Source organism: Scyliorhinus torazame, chromosome 6, assembly GCF_047496885.1.
Source record: "Scyliorhinus torazame isolate Kashiwa2021f chromosome 6, sScyTor2.1, whole genome shotgun sequence".
NCBI lineage: Eukaryota > Metazoa > Chordata > Chondrichthyes > Carcharhiniformes > Scyliorhinidae > Scyliorhinus > Scyliorhinus torazame.
This window is the reverse complement of record NC_092712.1, coordinates 21977245-21997800: the sequence shown is the minus strand read 5'-3', so window position 1 is coordinate 21997800 and position 20556 is coordinate 21977245. Positions and strand designations below refer to the sequence as shown.

Below are 20556 nucleotides of genomic sequence, written 5' to 3'. Positions count from 1 at the left end.
GTAAACTTTACCCACACAAGTAAATTCTTTAAAAGACATCTGGCACCTTCTTAACAATTACTTCTTGAACAGGCTGTACAATTATTTGCACCTCCTTCGCTTCCCTTGGGCTTTCCTTTACCACTCTAACAAATCCCACTGTCTTACCCTGTTTTACCACATCAGCCTTTCCAGTGCTTTTCTTCAACCACCAACACTGTGACTTTACATGGCCTAGTTTATTACAGTGAAAACATTTGAAACTTTTCATGTCTTTTCCACCCTCCTGGATTTCTTTTTTAATCTGTGGTACCCTCTCTTTATTGTCTCCCACCAGATCACCTTTACCTTTACCACTTGAGTATTTCTCATGTCCCCAGTTTCTATCCCTCACCGGCTGAAATTGATGTCAGAAACCAATCTTTGATTTATGAACTAATTCATAATCATCTGCCATTTCTGCTGCTAATCTCGCAGTTTTAACCCTCTGTTCTTCCACATGAGTTCTCACTACATCAGGAATTGAATTTTGAAACTCCTTCAAAAATATAATTTCTATGAGAGCTTCATACGTTTGATGTATTTTCAAAACCCTTATCCACCTATCAAAATTATTCTGTTTGAGCCTTTCAAACTCCATATATGTTTGACCAAATTCTTTCCTTAAATTTCTAAACCTTTGTCTGTAAGCTTCAGGCACCAGCTGGTATGCACTTAAGATGGATTTCTTCACCTCGCCATACGTTCCAGATACCTCCTCCGGTAGTGACGCAAACACTTCACTAGCTCAACCTACCAGCTTTGTTTGAATCAGTAATACCCACATGTCCTGTGGCCATTTCATTTGTTTAGCTAGCTTCTCAAATGAAATGAAAAAGGCTTCCACTTCCTTCTTGTCAAACCTTGGCAATGCTTGGACATATTTAAATAGATTTCCACCAAGCCTTCGACTATGACCCTCTTTCTCACTATCCTCATGACTATCCTCCCACTGTACATTTCCCTTTTCGTCTGCCAATTTTAACTGATGTTCATGTTTCATGGCCATTTTCTGAAGTTCAAACTCCCTCTCTTTATCTTTTTCCCCGATCTGTATTTCCCTTTCTTTTTCTTTTTGTTCTGCTAGGGCTATTCTTTCTTTTCTCCTTTCTTCTCTCTCCTTTTCTTTTTCCTCTCTCTCTCTTTCTCTCTCTTTTTCCTCTCTCTCTCTCGTATTCAAGCCGCTTTAATTCTTTCTCATGTTCCATTTGTTTAATTTGCAACTGAATTTTTGCCATTTCCAATGAGTCAAACAGTATCTCAGGCATCTTTAAATGCTTAACCACTGCCATAATTACCTCATCTTTTCACATTTTGTCAGGTAATGTTAACTGCAATGTTTTTGCCAGACCCAACAGGTACTTTTCAGCTGCTCTCTTAAATCAGCCAGGCACTTTTCAGTTGCTCTCTCCCAAAACTGAAACTTCAAAATGGTCAATCTAATGTCCAGCTCCACCCACACTCTGACATCACTGCATTTCTTAAAGGCACTCTCACATGACACGCTTCAGGATCAATGAAATCGAGGCCTGTGACATTGTTGGGGGAAGAACACCCCGCTCCCTTGCCTCATTAAATGCTGTCTCCAGCAGCAGGCCCAGCATCCCAGAGAACTTCTTATAAAATTCCACTGGGTAGCCATCCAGTCCTGGGGCTTTGCCCGACTGCATGGCCTCCAATCCCTCAAGTATTTCTTCAATCCTGATAGGGGCTCCCAGCCTTCCATCAACCCTTCTTCCACCTTCAGAAACTACAATCTTTCCAAGAACTACCTCATCCCCTCCACCCCAGCTGAGGGCTCCAACTCATACAACCAACTGTCAAACTCCTTAAACACCCCATTCACCCCTGCTAGGTCCAGGACCATGTTTCATCCTCTGTCCTTCACTCTTCCTATCTCCCTGGCCGCCTCCCTTTTCCTTAACACGTGTGCTAGCATCCTACTGGCCTTCTCACCAGACTCATATATCGCCCCTCTTGCCTTCCTCAACTGCCCCAATGTCATCCCTGTAGATAAGAGCCCAAACTCCATCTGCAGCTTCTGTCGCTCCTTCAACAACCCTGCCTCCGGGGCTTCAGAATACCGTCTATCCACCTGGAGTATCTCCCTAACCAGCCTATCCGTCTCTGCCCGTTCCACCTTCTCCCAATGAGTCCGTATCGAAATTAGCTCCTCCCTAACCACCACCTTCAGCGCTTCCCACACCATTGCTGCCGAAACTCCCCCCGTATCATTTATCTCCAAATAATTCTGAATGGCCTTTCCCACCCGTCCGCACACCCTCTCATCTGCTACCAGTCCTATATCCAGACTCCATTGAGGGCACTGACCCCCCTCGTTGCTCTCATAAATCCACCCAGTGTGGGGCATGGTCTGACACAATGATCGCCGAGCTCGGTATCCACCACCCCCACCAGCAAAGCCCTGTTCAAAACAAAATAATCAATCCGGGAGTACACTTTGTGAACCTGGGAGAAAAAATAAAACTCCTTCGCTCTTGGCCGTCCAAATCTCCATGGATCTACCCATCCAATCTGTTCCATAATCCTTTCTAGCTCCTTCACCGCGGCTGGCACCCTCCCTGTCCTTGAACTCGACCGATCTAACCTCGGTTCAATGACCGTTGTCATGGGAACAAAGAAAAGTACAGCACAGGAACAGGCCCTTCGGCCCTCCAAGTCCGTGCCGACCATGCTGCCCGTCTGAACTAAAATCTTCTTCACTTCCTGGGTCCATATCCCTCTATTCCCATCCTATTCATGTATTTGTCAAGATGCCCCTTAATTGTCATTATCGTCTCTGCTTCCACCACCTCCTCCGGCAGCGAGTTACAGGCACCCACTACCCTCTGTGTAAAAAACTTGCCTTGTACATCTCCTCTAAACCTTGCCCTCGCATCTTAAACCTATGCTCCCTAGTAATTGACCCCTCTACCCTGGGGAAAAGCCTCTGACTATCCACTCTGACTATGCGCCTCATAATTTTTTAGACCTCTATCAGGTCTCCCCTCAACCTCCTTTGTTCCAGTGAGAACAAACCAAGTTTATTCCACCGCTCCTCATAGCTAATGCCCTCCAAACCAGGCTACATCCTGGTAAATCTCTTCTGCACCCCCTCTGGTTTAGGGGCTGGTTTAGCACAGGGCTAAATCGCTGGCTTTGAAAGCAGACCAAGGCAGGCCAGCAGCATGGTTCAAATCCCGTACCAGCCTCCCTGAACAGGTGCGGGAATGTGGCGACTAGGGGCTTTTCACAGTAACTTCATTTGAAGCCTACTTGTGACAATAAGTGATTTTCATTTAATTTCATTTTCTAAAGCCTCCACATCCTTCTGGTAGTGTGATGACCAGAATTGAACACTATACTCCAAGATGTGCAGGTTAGGTGGATTGGCCATGATAAATTGCACTTAGTGTCCAAAATTGCCCTTAGTGTTGGGTGGGGTTACTGGGTTATGGGGATAGGGTGGGGGTGTTGGCTTGGGTAGGGTGCTCTTTCCAAGAGTCGGCGTAGACTCGATGGGCCGAATAGCCTCCTTCTGCACTGTAAATTCTATAAAATGTGGCCTAAGGTTCTACACAGCTGCAACATGACTTGCCAATTCTTATACTCAATGCCCCGGCCAATGAAGGCAAGCACACCGAATGCCTTCTGGACTACATTCTCCACCTGTGTTGCCCCTTTCAGTGACCTGTCGACCTGTACACCTAGATCTCTCTGACTTTCAATACTCTTGAGGGTTCTACCATTCACTGTATAATGTCAGTTTAAGAAATGTTTGTCTGCTCAAGTGGCTGCAGTGATATCAGAGTGTGGGTGGAGCTGAGCTCTGGCTCTGCTTTTTAGTTTCGCTTTGAGGAAAAGCTTGGTTGTGTCTGTGTATTTTTAGTTTTATTTTAGTGTTGGAGCTGCAGCCAGCCAAAGAAGGTGTTTAGTGTTGGAGCTGCAGCCAGACAAAGAAGGTGTAATTTTGATCTCTCTGCAAACTAAAGACTATCTCTAGATCATTTGGTGAATTCAGAGTGATATCTGCTCTCAGTAGAGAATTTAAACCTGATGTGCTTTTAAAAGGAAAGTTTGAGGATTACTTAGAGTATTGTATTCTTTGGGAGTTGTATTTGAATTGATGGTTGCTAAGATGTTCACTGTATGTTTTAAAAAGGTGAACTGAGTTCATAGAATAAACATTGTTTTGCTTTAAAAATACTTTTAGATTTCTGCTGCACCACATCTGTAGAGTGGGCCGTGTGCTCTGTGATGAATATCACGTTCGCCGCAGAATTCGGTTTAAAATAAGGCATTAATACAGACAGCATTTTAATTCATTGTGGAATAAAACCACTTCAGCTAAAGGTCAGGTAGAGGTTACCACCTGATGGAAGAAACTCGAAGCTGGTTTCAAAGGCTTGTTAATACAAACAAATACAAGATAATAAAGGCTTTTCTTTGACAGACCATAAATTCTTTATGGATCACTCCCTGCACCTATAAGTATTCAAAACATAAGGACAGGGAATTCTCCAGATAAATAGATACACAAATCTTTCCCTAACTATATCTCATGGCACTTAGAATAACACCCTCACAAAAAGTGTCTGTTTTGGTATCTGACAACACTGAAAAAAGACAGGCCTCTATAAGTGTCCCCTTTGCCAATATATCTGAAGACACCTGACATTTACACAGACACTTCGATCATTAAAAGATGTATTAATGATAATACATCCAATTAGCCATTTGGATATAGGCAATTAACCAACAATAAGTGACAAGGTAACAGATGCCGTCCTTGACCGATAAGAGGATTTCATTTATATAAAAAGAGAGGCATTTTAGCAGAGAGTTACCCTTCTCACTCCCCTGCAGGAGTGTGGGTCAAAGTTCTGTTCTTCAAGCTTGCCTCGTCAGATAAAACCTCAGATTTTGTAAGTATGTTTTTGTTTAACTTCTTAGAAATATATTAAGAAATTGATAGGAGATACTTTAGGATTTTCCACGTTTCAGATATCTCATTCAATTGAGAGAAGTTAGTGTGTTAGCAGATAACATAGGACTGTTAACGATTTTATATTATTAACAGATAACTAAAGACTATTAATCAATTTATATTTTTAACTCTGCAATTCTGTATGTATCTATTGGGAGTATTTTTACAATAAAAATACTTTGATTAAAATTATACTGTGTAAGAATTTCTCTCCTAAACCCCTAGACACTCATTTAGGAAGTCTTAAATGGCTAGGATCCACGGCGATAGAGGTAAAGATTTTGTTATGAGTGACGCATCTGAACTTTCCCCATAAAAATTAACTGAAATCCTGTTTAACTGTCTGAGACCCAGAAAAGCATTCTCCCTTTGTGAGGTCTATTCTGAGTCTTGGCAGGAAAACAGGTTTCCTTCTTTTGGTGGGTTAACCTAGAGCATAGGTTATTAATACAGTATTATCAGGTCCGGAATAACCTAAATCCTTCACAATCCCCATACCACAATCTAGTAAAAGTCGTGGGTCAGGTGATCTCCATGATATACTTTGAAGTTCTCTAAATAAAGTTCATAATAACATTTAGTTTTAGAAATAAAAAAGCCCCATTTCTTCATGCAATCACTCCTGGAGTGAATCATTCTTTCTGCAGTCTTACAAATAAACTAAAATATTGGGGTTTCGGTCCAGTATCATGGCCAGTTGGGGTCTGGTCTGGGATCATAATAAAATTCACTCATTTAAATAACATTGTAGTGCATTAGTAAATGTGCCAAAGCTTTTCTGTGTGTTAGTGAACACTTGCTGGAATATGGCAGCTATTTCCATAAAAATACTGTGGTGGCTTGTCTTGTGTGTGTGTGTGGGGGGGTGGGTGGGTGGGGGTGGGTGGGGGGGCAGCAAAGCTACACACCATTTTTATGGAAATAGCCACCCCTCCAATGATCCTGCACTACAAGGACACAATTCGACGGTGATTCTTTTTCTATTAATTCATAAGATGTCAGTGGCTGAGCCACATTTAACGCCCATCTTAGCACTTGAACTAAGTGGCTTGCTCATTTCAAAGAGATTTTAAGAGTCAGCCACATTGCTGTGGCTATGAATCTGTAGAACAGAGTAGGTAAGGATGGGAGATTTCCTTTCCTTAAGTGCAGTAGTGAACCAGATGGGTTTTTACGACAATGAACACTGGTTTGCTGATTTATTTATTGAATTTAGATTTCACCGTCTCCCATGATGGGATTTGAACCCTTGGTCTTGAAATGGCTTATCCAGTGACAATATCACAATGTCATGATGTTGCTCCTTGACAGGTTCAGTTTGCGGTCAGGATTTTCTGAATGTCTCCTCCCCACCCTCATCAGACAGGCGTTTCTGCGGCAGAGGCAGTGATCTCAGTGCAGAGGAGTGAACACTGGGAAAGTCTGTTGACAACAGCAAGGCAGGATGATTACACCGTTGGCCAACGGTGGTCGACCTCCGGTACTGCAAAGCACGCCTTGCGGGGATGGAAGCGTTGGAAAATCCCTACAGCATTTTTGTTAGTTGATGCATGCATAACCTATATTTCTTATTTGGACCATTGGCTTTCAGATCCAAATATGATGGCACCACCGTGTCCACGAGCACCATCAGTTTGTCCAGCGGCACCACCTCACGTCTGTGCCTTGCCTGATCCATGTCCAGCACCAAGTATGCCAGTCGTTCGCAGGAAAGGTAGTAGTAGCATTATTAAAATAGAAATAAATATAAATTTAAATACACCATGATGAGAAATTGGATGGTCATTCAATGAAACATAAAATCATAGAAACCCTACAGTTCAGGAGGATGCCATTCGGCCCATCGAGTCTGCACTGACCCTCTGGAAGTGCACCCCACCCAGGTCCTATCCCTGTAACCCCACTGTGTTGTTCTCTGCCTTGCTCTATCCGGATGGCTTCGATGTGTAGTGTTGATCAGAGAACGAGTCTTGTAAACCAACAAAACTATTTTATTAAATATTACTCACTGGATTCGACACTTATCCCTAAGAAACAAACAGTTGATTCATCACACAAAAACTATACTCACTATACTAATCTACATCTAACTGACTAACATAATAAACTACTCTCTTGCTCGCACTACTTCAGTCCTTCTTTCCAGCCCCTGCTCCTGCCACCTACTCCAACCTTATGTCCCACAAGGCTCTGCATCATCCCTTATATACTCTGAGACTAGCTCCCACTAGTGACTCTCTGTGTACATTTTATTAATCCTTACTTTACTGGCATGTATAATAATACCACACCCACCTAACCTTTTTGGACACTAAAGAGCAATCTAGAATGGCCACTCCACTTAACCTATGGTAGCCGTGGGCAGCACGGTAGCACAGTGGGTAGCACTGTTGCTTCATAGCTCCAGGGTCCTAGGTTCGATTCCCGGCTTGGGTCACTGTCTGTGTGGAGTCTGTACGTTCTCCCTGTGTCTCCATGGGTTTCCTCCGGGTGCTCCGGTTTCCTCCCACCAGTCCCGAAAGATGTGCTGTTAGGTAATTTTCTCCCCCTGTGTACCCGAACAGGCGTCGGAATGTAGCGACTCAGGGCTTCTCACAGTAACTTCATTGCAATAACGATTGTGACAATAAAGATTACTTTACTTTACTTCTTTGGACTGTGGGAGGAAACCGGAGCATTCGGAAGAAACCCATGCAGACACAGGGAGAATGTGCAGCCTATAGTAACCCAAGACTGAAATTGAACCCAGGTCCCTGGTGCCACCTATGGATTAGCACAACACAGAAGTAAGCCATTCTGTATTTAGAGTATGCACCAGCTCTTTCAAAATCACTGTCATTCTTTCCAAGATGTGGAAATGCCGGCGTTGGACTGGGGTGAGCACAGTAAGAATTCTTACTACACCAGGTTAAAGTCCAACAGGTTTGTTTCAAACACTAGCTTTCGGAGCACTGCTCTTTCCTCAGGTGAATGAAGAGGTATGTTCCAGAAACATATATATAGACAATTTCAAAGATGCAAGACAATGCTTAGAATGAGAGCATTTGCAGGTAATTAAGTGTTTATAGATCCAGAGACCGGGGTAACCCCAGGTTAAAGAGGTGTGAATTGTCTCAAGCCAGGACAGTTGGTAGGATTTCACAAGCCCAGGCCAGATGGTGGGGGATGAATGTAATGCGACATGAATCCCAGGTCACGGTTGAGGCCGCACTCATGTGTGCGGAACTTGGCTATAAGCTTCTGCTCGGCGATTCTGCATTGTCGCACGTCCTGAAGGCCGCCTTGGAGAACACTTACCCGGAGATCAGAGGCTTGACTGCTGACGTGTTCCCCGACTGGAAGGGAACATTCCTGCCTGGTGATTGTCACGCGATATCCATTCATTCGTTGTCACAGCGTCTGCATGGTCTCGCCAATGTACCACGCTTCGGGACATCCTTTCCTGCAGCGTATGAGGTAGACAACGTTGGCCGAGTTGCACGAGTATGTACCGCGAACCTAATGGGTGGTGTTCTCGCGTTTAATGGTGTCAATGATCTGGCACGTCTTGCAGAGATTACCATGGCAGGGTTGTGTGGTGTCGTGATCGCTATTTTGAAGGCTGGGTAGTTTGCTGCAAACAATGGTTTGTTTGAGATTGCGCGATTGTTTGAAGGCAATTAATGGGGGCGTGGGGATGACCTTGGCAAGATGTTCATCTTCATCGATGACGTGTTGAAGGCTGCGAAGATGATGTCGTAGTTTCTCCGCTCCAGGAAAGTACTGGACGACGAAGGGTACTCTGTTGGTTGTGTCCCGTGTTTGTCTTCTGAGGAGGTCGGTGCAGTTTTTTGCTGTGGCGTGTTGGAACTGTCGATCAATGAGTCGAGCGTCATATCCCGTTCGTACAAGGGCAACTTTCAGCGTCTGTAGATGTCTGTTACGCTCCTCCTCGTCTGAGCAGATCCTGTGTATACGGAGGGCTTGTCCATAGGGGATGGCTTCTTTAATGTGTTTAGGGTGGAAGCTGGAGAAGTGGAGCATCATGAGGTTATCCGTGGGCTTACGGTAAAGCGAAGTGCTGAGGTGACCGTCCTTGATGGTGATGAGTGTGTCCAAGAATGCAACTGATTTTGAAGAGTAGTTCATGGTCAGTCTGATGGTTGGATAGAACTTATTGATGTCATTGTGTAGTCATTTCAGTGATTCTTCGCCGTGGGTCCAAAGGAAAAAAATGTCATCGTGTATCTGGTGTATAACGTCGGTTGAAGGTCCTGTGAGGTGAGGAGGTCTTGTTCAAACTTGTGCATGAATATCCAATATCATTTCAAATTTTCTCCTTCAAGTGTTGATCAATTATTTTTTAAAGAGGCCATTTCAAATTTTGACCACTAGTTGTATAAAAAGGATTTTCCCCTGTTGTCTCTAGGTTCTTTTGCCAATCACGGAAAGTTTGTGTCCCCTTCAAACATTGGAAGCAGATTCTCTTTATTTAATCTATCTTTTGGCGATTTTCAATACCCTTGTGAAACCTCTTAGCCTTCCCTGCTGTAAGGAGAACAACCTCAGCGTTTGTAATCTGTATATCTAATTCTCATCCCTCAAACTATTCCAGTGAGTTTCTTCTGTTTCTTATCCAAAGCTTTCAACACAGTCCTTAAGTATATTTTGATGCTTCATGTTTTGAGCGCAATGGACAGGATTTTCTTTCCGGAGTGGGCATCACCCTACTCACCTACCTCCTTTCCCAGCTGCCACCAGATCCACCTGCCATACTACCACCCAACCCAGTTCCTAGCATAACCACTTACCCACTTAACCCACCAACCCTACCCATTTACCTCATTCACTCTACCCACTTTAAACCGGTTTAGTGCAGTTGGCTGGACAGCTGCTTTCTGATGTAGAGAGAAGCCAGCAGCGAGGGTTCAATTCCTGTACTGGCTGAGGTTATTTGAATGCGTAGCACGGTAGCATAGATGTTCGCGTGGGTTTCCTCCAGCTGCTCCGGTTTCCTCCCACAGTTCAAAGATGTGCAGGTTAGGTGGATTGGCTTTGCTAAATTGCCCTTTGTGTCCAAAAAGGTGAGGTAGGGTTGTAGGGATGGGGTGTAGGTGTGGGCCTGGCTGGGGTGCTCTTTTCGGGGGCCGGTGCAGACTCAATGGGTCGAATGGCCTCCTTCTGCACTCACAATTCTATGATCTATCATCTAAACACCGAACCATTTGACTCATTCACTCACCCATTCACTAATTTAAACAACCTTTCAGCGTGTCGGTGAACACGTGCCAGAATATGGCAGCTATTTCAATGAACAGGGTGTGTGGGCCACATTTAATGCCCATCTCTGACTGCCCTCGAACTAAGTAGTTCATCTATTTCAAAGAGCTTTTAAGAGTCAACCACATTGCTATGGACCTGGATCTATGTGCAGATTAAGTAAGTCGGCAGATTTCCTTCCATAAAGTGCATTAATAAACCAGGTGGGATTTTACAACAATTGACAATGATTTCAACATTTTTTTATTTAATTCAAATTTCCCATCTGCCATGATGGGATTCGAACCGTGGGTCTCTAGATTGCTTGTCCAGTGACAATACCACTACATCATGGTACTGCTCCTCGGAAGATTCGGGATTTCGGTCAGGATTTTCTGAAAGCCCCCCCTGCACAGGTGTTCCTGCGACGAGGCAGTGAACTATTGGCCATCAGCAAGATCTTCCCATCCCACCAAAGTCAGTGACAATTTGCGTGGCTTTCCAGCCCCTCTGCTGGAGAACCCGCAGTGGGTGTTGAAGATCATTCCAACGGGATGCATTGGAAAATTCTGTCCGTTGTTTTTGGCAGAATAGCACAGACATTTTTTCCACTTCATTTTACCAGAATTGAATCTAATGCATATTTATAGCTCGGTTTATTGGGATATTCAGTGCAGGATTCCCTGGGTTTCTGGGAGTGCTTCTGACAAAATCCAAAGGATAGGTGGAACATCCGTGGGAATGCAGAAGAAGCAGCCTCTTCCCCATCACAATTCTCTGGTTTTCTTTTCCCCTCTCTAGTGAATTGGATGGAAAGTTGTACTCTATCCTTTTTATCCACCTTCACTCCAGAATGGTTGAATGTAGGGTGAAGAAAGCAGTGTTGAGCGTGGATATAGTACATTGTGGTGGGACTCCACTGCACCTGAGATGATTCACCCACAATTTTCAAGTAAGATAAAATTGCTTAGAAATCATTCGCCTTTGAATTTTAACTATGGCACCAGTGAGTAAACAATTAAATCTATTATTGCAATTTTTAAAAGTAGATTGTTTTTAATATGTAAAGAGGATTCCCTTAAAGTTTCAACTATGTTACAGAGACAGGGAGGCTCTGAGGAAACAACTCACAACATTGATGTTACACACTTGGTGCATAATATTGGTTGTGAGTGGCTATGACTGTCTAATTGCAGTTACCTGCACACAGAGATGGAACCATTTTAAGATTAGCAGGAGATATAGATGCAAAATCAGCCAAGGCTGCAGCTCCACATTCTAAAATGAGTAAGGCAACAATTAGCAAAACCTTACGAACCATTGCATAATGAACAATTATAGCAGACACATGTGCAGATGTATTGTAATATTGAAATCTAACCCATCCACTTCAACCAGCAAACCAAAACTAATGTTTTATTATCTACCTTAATGCGAGGTTTGTTTGTTCTTAATTTAAATTATTGGATAATTGATGATGTATAATATACAATTGGGCAAAGAAATTCAACCAAGTTGACCAATCCATCAATGGAGGCCTTTGACAAGGTCTCTCATGGTAGACTAGTACAAAAGGTGAAGTCACACGGGATCAGGGGTGTGCTGGCAAGGTGGATACAGAACTGGCTAGGCCATAGAAGGCAGAGAGTAGCAATGGAGGGATGCTTTTCTAATTGGAGGGCTGTGACCAGTGGTGTTCCACAGGGATCAGTGCTGGGACCTTTGCTCTTTGTAGTATATATAAATGATTTGGAGGAAAATGTAACTGGTCTGATTAGTAAGTTTGCAGACGACACAAAGGTTGGTGGAATTGCGGATAGCGATGAGGACTGTCGGAGGATACAGCAGGATTTAGATTGTCTGGAGACTTGGGCGGAGAGATGGCAGATGGAGTTTAATCCGGACAAATGTGAGGTAATGCATTTTGGAAGGTCTAATGCAGGTAGGGAATATACAGTGAATGGTAGAACCCTCAAGAGTATTGAAAGTCAAAGAGATCTAGGAGTACAGGTCCACAGGTCATTGAAAGGGGCAACACAGGTGGAGAAGGTAGTCAAGAAGGCATACGGCATGCTTGCCTTCATTGGCCGGGGCATTGAGTATAAGAATTGAGTATAAGTCATGTTGCAGCTGTATAGAACCTTAGTTAGGCCACACTTGGAGTATACTGTTCAATTCTGGTCGCCACACTACCAGAAGGATGTGGAGGCTTTAGAGAGGGTGCAGAAGAGATTTACCAGAATGTTGCCTGGTATGGAGGGCATTAGCTATGAGGAGCGATTGAATAAACTCGGTTTGTTCTCACTGGAACGAAGGAGGTTGAGGGGAGACCTGATAGAGGTATACAAAATTATGAGGGGCATAGACAGAGTGGATAGTCAGAGGCTTTTCCCCAGGGTAGAGGGGTCAATTACTAGGGGGCATAGGTTTAAGGTGAGAGGGGCAAGGTTTAGAGTAGATGTACGAGGCAAGTTTTTTACGCAGAGGGTAGTGGGTGCCTGGAACTCGCTACCGGAGGAGGTAATGGAAGCAGGGACAATAGGGACATTTAAGGGGCATCTTGACAAATATATGAATAGGATGGGAATAGAAGGATACGGACCCAGGAAGTGTAGAAGATTGTAGTTTAGTCGGGCAGCATGGTCGGCACGGGCTTGGAGGGCCGAAGGGCCTGTTCCTGTGCTGTACATTTCTTTGTTCTTTGTTTGTTCTTTGGAGGCATGGTCCAATGTAGGGTGGAGAAAGCAGCGTTGAGCAGGTGATTTGGACATTCTGATTTCTCCTCTGTGTACTCGGACAGGCGCCGGAGTGTGGCGACTAGGGGATTTTCACAGCAACTTCATTGCAGTGTTAATGTAAGCACGGTAGCATTGTGGATAGCACAATTGCTTCACAGCTCCAGGGTCCCAGGTTCGATTCCCGATTTGGGTCACTGTCTGTGCGGAGTCTGCACATTCACCCCGTGTGTGCGTGGGTTTCCTCCGGGTGCTCCGGTTTCCTCCTACAGTCCAAAGATGTGCAGGTTAGGTGGATTGGCCATGCTAAATTACCCATGGTGTCCAAAATTGCCCTTAGTGTTGGGTTTGGTTACTGGGTTTTGGGGATAGGGTAGAGGTTGTTGGAATCTTTAATTTGAAGGATCTTAACCTGCCGAACTACGCCAAGTTGGGGGAAGCTTAGTTGATGAATCAAAGTCCTGACGCACTACGACAAGTTGAAAGATTTGTAATATTTCTGGACAACGCCAAGTTGTTGGATTCCTAGTATTATTCGACTGTGTAAAGTTGAAAGAATTTATATTATTTCTACTATTCGGTTACCAGTAGCACTTTGCGATTACTGGGACTCAGCAGAAATTTGCAGTTAAAACTTCTCAGGTGCCAAAAGGAAATTATTTTATTTGTCTTCTATTGATTACAATTTGAAAGTCATTTAAAAGGCAATTCGGAGACAATTTGAAGCTTTCAGAGAATTACAGACATTATCTTTTTGCTTAGGCAGACAGCTCGAAAGTAACTTTTAAAAGGTCAAAGTCTGGAAATGAAACATGAAGAGAGAGAGAGCTAAACTTCAGCTAAACTCAAACTCAAAGTACAAAACAGACTAACAGACTGACAGACTGACAGAATCAAAAAATCAAAGACAGAACCCCCAAAAGACAACTAAAATGGCGGGCGGAAACTTTTCAGTTATACACTTTCATTTCTGTCTTAAGTCATCTAATCACACCCCAATATAATCCTAATTGGTTTGGGTTAGACTCAAACACATTTGATTTGATTGCAAGCCGTCCATCTTCAATGTGCAACATTAGCTTTTAATTGTTTCATGTCTGCATGTTATGGAATGTGATATTCTGCTAATCTTTACCAGCAATAAACTGGTTTTAAGCTAGCTTGGCTAATGTAACAATGGAGACTTCATATCGAGAAAGATTGAGTAAAATATATATTTGATTCAATGCTCTACAAGCTGCACTGGACTCCTGCAACCTCGCTGCCATGGAACTCAGCCCTTGTCCTTGACAATTAGCACAAGCAGTGTCAAATCATCTTGCAACTGTGCAGTTTTAATCTATGATGGAATTTTATGCTGTTTCATGTATCTATTGAAGACCTGAATTTATGGGTGCTGAAATTCTCATTTTTAAATGAGTATTTAAAACTGGGGCTTAATATTTATGCTTAAACAGCTATCTTTTACCCATACTAGTATTCGAAATACCTGGCTTCTACAGTCGGCCCTTTGATAAATCGAAAAATTAAGTGAGATATATCACCATAAGATAAAATACATCATTAATGCGATAGGATAGGTAAAAGCGCAAAGAATAACTCATTCATATTGTCATTGCAGTTTTAAACAATAGAATGGACACTTAGCATTGCAACAGGCATTTTCAAAATAATTATTATAATTAATAAATTAATCAAATTTGATCCTACTGATTCAGTATTAATAAATTATACAATATGTTAATACAGTCAAATAGTTGATTGATCAGTAACATTTCAATAATAGTATTTCAGCTCAAGTTCATCAATTAGGGGTACAGTTGGGTTAGTTTGAATCATTCTGATAGTTGGTCCCCTGCGTTTAGCGAATAGTTCTTTGATGCACTTAGCACATTGGTATGTTATGTAAATGATGAATACAGCTACACAGGAGAATAGGATTATTCTTATTGTGGACATTCCAATGTGTCCAAGCCACCCGCAAATTTTATCCCAGAGAGAGATAAATTGGGGTGGATCAAGTTTTTTGATTTCTTTTTGGATATGTAATGCCAAAGCTTTAACTTCTTTAAAGTTATCGGGAATGAAAGTGCAACACTCTGCACCTATCAGGGTGCAGGTGCCACCTTTTTCGGCTAGCACATAGTCAAGTGCCATTCGATTTTGTAATACTACGGTTAATCATTTTACAGATCTTAACATTGATATACTGATTGAAAATTGATATCATGATTAAATAATTCAGCAATAAACAATTAATAATAACTTCATGTAGACAAATAAAATGATTATACAATAAAAAGTTGAACATATGATCTAGTAATAAATGGTAAAATGATTATCAATATTGATGTCAAGTCTTTGACATCTTCTGGATTATACACAAAAGTTTGTTGAAAGGGTTAATTTTCTTGCAGAGACAAAAAGAGGCGTATAGCTTGGAATGATGCCATTCGCATCTCTAAACTTTAAAAAAAAATATTTGTCACTCAAATGGGCTGGGAGTAAAAGTTGGATTGCTGCCAAATTCCCATTATCAGATGTCTTTGAACGATCTGTTCTTTTGGAATATAGATTTGCTTTTAATCAAAGTTGTTTTTTAAAAAAAAAACAGCTTCCATATTGTTTGAAGTTTTAATTTTCAGACTAATTTTAAACATTTATTTTAAAATATCAAATACAATAACTTATTAAATATATAACTGAACCAATCTTGTGCTGTATCTTGATTTTCTGTAGATGAATTTGTCGATTCTGTTAAAGGAAACACAGCTAACAAGATATGTTAATTTCTTTAAATTAATAAAGCAACGTTCAGAATAATGACAGTTTTCTTAAGTTGACAGTTCTTGGCAACTTTTTAGCGATACATTGAGGTTTCTTTAGCTGCTTTGATGGCAGCCATTCTGTTCTGAGTAAGTTCCCTTTTTCGTTTGGAAATTTTCTGTCCCAAGTAAACATCTTCTTTCTGGGCAATTTGTGTTTTGTGAAAGCTAGCTTCGTGACTAGTAGTACTGAGGTGGTTCAAGACCACCCGTAAGTCTTTGTCATGATCATCTTTATTGATGGAGGTTATCAGAACATCATCTTCATATTGGATAATGGTGGAAGACTTAACAGGCAGTTGCCTGAGATGATTCTGTAAAGCCATGTGGTAAACATAGAACAGTACAGCACAGAACAGGCCCTTCGGCCCTCGATGTTGTGCCGAGCATTGTCTACAGTTGGGCTATCGTGATACTGTTGCTGATTAACTGTAAAAGCAAACCATGGTTGTAGTTGCTTAGCCAGTGATGCTGACCAGAAGCCATACTGGGTGTGTCTTGTTGGTACGTGTTACATGGTTGACCACGAGGTGGAAATGTATTGTAGTGAACATTGTCTACTTCATTATCATCTCTTGAATCCATCCGTTGTTTTTGATAGCATTTTGCCATCCAGTGTCCTACTCTACCACAGAAAAGACATTGTGGTATTTTCTTACATGATTTTAATGGAGCAAGGGTACATGTTTGCCCTGGCGCTGGTGGTGAAATTGTAGTTACTGCTGATATTCCTGCGGGTGCTGCAACAGTCGCCGCTGGAGCAGCGGGTAACATGGGCTGGATTTGAGCAAGAGGCTGCATTTGAGCAGCTGCAGTGTTAAAAGTAGCCTGATTGTGCAAGCCATGATCTATCTGAATGCATCGGTCAACTATGTCTCGGTATGTGCCAGCTGTGGCCCAAGCTGGTAAAACCAAATTCAAGGAAGCAGAAACTTTAGGTTTAACACCGGCTATAAAAGCCGTTTTTAATGCTTGCATCCCATGTGTCATTTTCCTGGTCGAGTGTCATCCCTGAATATTCCATCCAAGTATGTAAAAATCTTTCCTCAAAATCCTGAATATCTTTATTATTTATTTGAATGCAAGATGTGACCTTAGACCAGTTTGTCCTCGGGGGGGGGGGGGGGGGGGGGCGAAATTTTAATAGCCAATTCTTGACTGCTAGCCAACCAACTTCTAAATTTTGCAAATTGTCTCCAAGGGCAACTTCTACTTCATTTCTAAGGGTTGAAATTACACGAGTACCTAGCATGATAGTCAGAATTTGTACTCCATCAAATGGATGGAGACTGTAAATGGATTGTAATCTGTGAATTCCATCCCATGTGGGCATACCACCCTTTTTAGGGTGTGGAAGATCTTTGGACCATTCGTCAATTTTTGAAGGATCAATTTGTTCATGGACCAAATATGTTTCTAGTGATAGTTTCACCATCTTCTTCTATTTTTTTGCTTCCAACTCTCACCCGTTTGCGTTTTAAAGGGGCTAGTCGAATTACTTTAGTATTTTGTATTGTAGGAACACTATCTTCGTCTGATTCATCTGATAAAGGAACTAATTTATTCTTGACAATTGATCTCGGCTCTGCAGTTGCCGATTGTGCCACTAGGTGGGGTGCTTGGGCTGCTTTCTGAGTTTGTTCAAATGTCTGCACAGAAAGCCTGTTTGTCAACAAATTGCAGTGTTCAGTTACGTTGTTTATATCTCTTTCTAAAACATATCTTTCTTCCATTAACTTGCAATTTTCAAGTTCAATTCGCTCAGTTTTTAATTGCAATTGTCGGTATTTTGACTCCACTTCAAAAACTTGATTTTGGAATTCTGTTATTTGAAAAGATAACTGCTGGAGTTCAGAGGTTTTATTTTGCACATCTGTTTTAATTTCATCATAATGCTCAAGTTTGGATTTTGCAACTCGCAATTCTGTTTTAATTTCATGATAATGCTCAAGTTTGGATTTTGCATTTTACAATTCTTCAACAACTGCAATTAGTTGCTTTTTAGTGGACCTATACTCATCATCACTTCACTCAGTATTTAATTGCAACTGTTGGTATTTTGATTCCACTTTAAAAACTTGAATTTGGAATTCTGATATTTGAAAAGATAACTGCTGGAGTTCAGAGGTTTTATTTTGCAAATCTGTTTTAATTTCATCATAATGCTCAAGTTTGGATTTTGCATCTCGCAATTCTTCAACAACTGCAATTAGTTGGTCTTTAGTGGACTGAAGCTGATGATCACTTTTATTTTTAATAATGACCTCTTGCTGACTGTGTAACTGTCCCGTAATTACCAGGGACCATTTTACACATTCTGCGCCAGGTAATCGTGTGCATTTTCCCCATGACCTCTTGATATCATTGAAGGACCACTATCCTCTGGGGATATCATACTTTGATTCAATTTTTTTTGAGGTTTCACATAGGTCAAATTGTCTACGAATGAAAGATCTACAATCCCCCAACATATCTTCAACAGAAACATCTGGTATTCCAGCACCTCCCTTGGATGTAGTTGGGAGTAATTTTCTGCCTGCTAAAGGCTCTGAATCTACACTTTGATTTGGATCAGCCATAAATTTTCTTGATCGCTGACTGCCGTGACTATTTTTTCAATCCCGTTTTATTTTAGTTTCAACGACCGGCACCTGATTGATTTAACACAGTCTATAAAAAATGTTCTTTTCAAGGGTCGAAGTACTGATTGATGCGGCTTTAAGACTTTTAATGGGTGAAAAAGATATTTCTTACCCTAGTCTAGCCGTGGGTTCCGGCTGTCTTCTGGGCCTCCTCCGATTATCTCCGAAGCTTCCCGAAGGTTCCGGACCTCCTCCGATTATCTTCGTAGCTTTCCGTTGTCACCTGGGCCTCCGAAGGTCGTTCTCAGTACTCCTCCCAGCTGCCGACTACGCCAAGTGGTTAGAATCTTTAATTTGAAGGATCTTAACTTGCCGAACTACGCCAAGTTGGGGGAAGCTTAGTTGATGAATCAAAGTCCTGGCGCACTACGACAAGTTGAAAGATTTGTAATATTTCTGGACTACGCCAGGTTGTTGGATTCCTAGTATTATTCGACTGTGTAAAGTTGAAGGAATTTATATTATTTCTACTATTCGGTTACCAGTAGCACTTTGCGATTACTGGGACTCAGCAGAAATTTGCAGTTAAAACTTCTCAGGTGCCAAAAGGAAATTATTTTATTTGTCTTCTATTGATTACAATTTGAAAGTCATTTAAAAGGCAATTCGTAGACAATTTGAAGCTTTCGGAGAATTACAGACATTATCTTTTTGCTTAGGCAGACAGCTCGAAAGTAACTTTTAAAAGGTCAAAGTCTGGAAATGAAACATGAAGAGAGAGAGAGCTAAACTTTAGCTAAACTCAAACTCAAAGTACAAAACAGACTAACAGACTGACAGAATCAAAAAAAATCAAAGACAGAACCCCCAAAAGACAACTAAAATGGCGGGCGGAAACTTTTCAGTTATACACTTTCATTTCTGTCTTAAGTCATCTAATCACACCCCAATATAATCCTAATTGGTTTGGGTTAGACTCAAACACATTTGATTTGATGGCAAGCTGTCCATCTTCAATGTGCAACATTAGCTTTTAATTGTTTCATGTCTGCATGTTATGGAATGTGATATTCTGCTAATCTTTACCAGCAATAAACTGGTTTTAAGCTAGCTTGGCTAATGTAACAATGGAGACTTCATATCGAGAAAGATTGAGTAAAATATATATTTGATTCAATGCTCTACAAGCTGCACTGGACTCCTGCCACCTCGCTGCCATGGAACTCAGCCCTTGTCCTTGCCAATTAGCACAAGCAGTGTCAAATCATCTTGCAACTGTACTGTTTTAATCTATGATGGAATTTTATGCTGTTTCAAGAAGACCTGAATTTATGGGTGCTGAAATTCTCATTTTTAAATGAGTATTTAAAACTGGGGCTTAATATTTATGCTTAAACAGCTAACTTTTACCGATACTAGTTGTATTCGGAATATCTGGCTTCTACAGAGGTGTGGACCTTGGGTAGGGTGCTCTTTCCAAGTGCTGGTGCAGACTCGATGGGCCAATTGGCCTTCTTCTGCACTGTAAATTCTATGATTTGTGACAATTAAAAAAAAAAAATTTAGAGTACCAAATTCATTTTTTCCAATTAAGGGGCAATTTTGTGTGACCAATCCACCTACCCTGCACATCTTTGGGTTTTGGGAGCGAGACCCACGCAACATGGGGAGAATGTGCAAACTCCACACGGACAGTGACCCAGAGCCGGGATCGAACCTGGGACCTCGGAGCCATGAGGCAGCAGTGCTATCCACTGCGCCACCGTGCTGCCCTATACTTGTGACAATAATAAAGACTATTAATTACTATTATGAGGTGTAGGCACATAACAAGAAGCAGACATCCCTATGGATGGTGGGGTGTATTAAGATTTGAAGAAAATCAAGATTAAAAATGAAATTGAGATAATATGAACATAAGAACTAGGAACAGGAGTAGGCCATCTGGCCCCTCGAGCCTGCTCCGCCATTTAATGAGATCATGGCTGATCTTTGTGGACTCAGCTCCACTCTCCGGCTCGTACATCATACCCCCGAATCCCTTTATTCTTTAGAAAGGTATCTATCTTTTTCTTAAAAACGTTTAAAGAAGGAGCCTCAACTGCTTCACTGGGCAAGGAATTCCAGAGATTCACAACCCTTTGGGTGAAGACGTTCCTCCTACACACTGT

The 20556-nt window shown here is 41.8% G+C and overlaps 1 protein-coding gene across 3 annotated transcripts in view; it reads left to right on the top strand.

Moving 5' to 3' along the window:
• Window positions 1-20556, top strand: part of LOC140425687 (uncharacterized) — a 409944-nt gene that overhangs the window by 253251 nt on the left and 136137 nt on the right. For 2 of the 3 annotated variants that reach the window (XM_072510183.1, XM_072510185.1), the window contains exon 5: window positions 6597-6719. The exons of the other annotated variant lie outside the window; for it this stretch is intronic. In XM_072510183.1, coding sequence (XP_072366284.1) covers window positions 6597-6719 — 123 coding nt within the window. The remainder of the gene's footprint in view (window positions 1-6596; window positions 6720-20556) is intronic. 3 annotated transcript variants of the gene reach the window in all.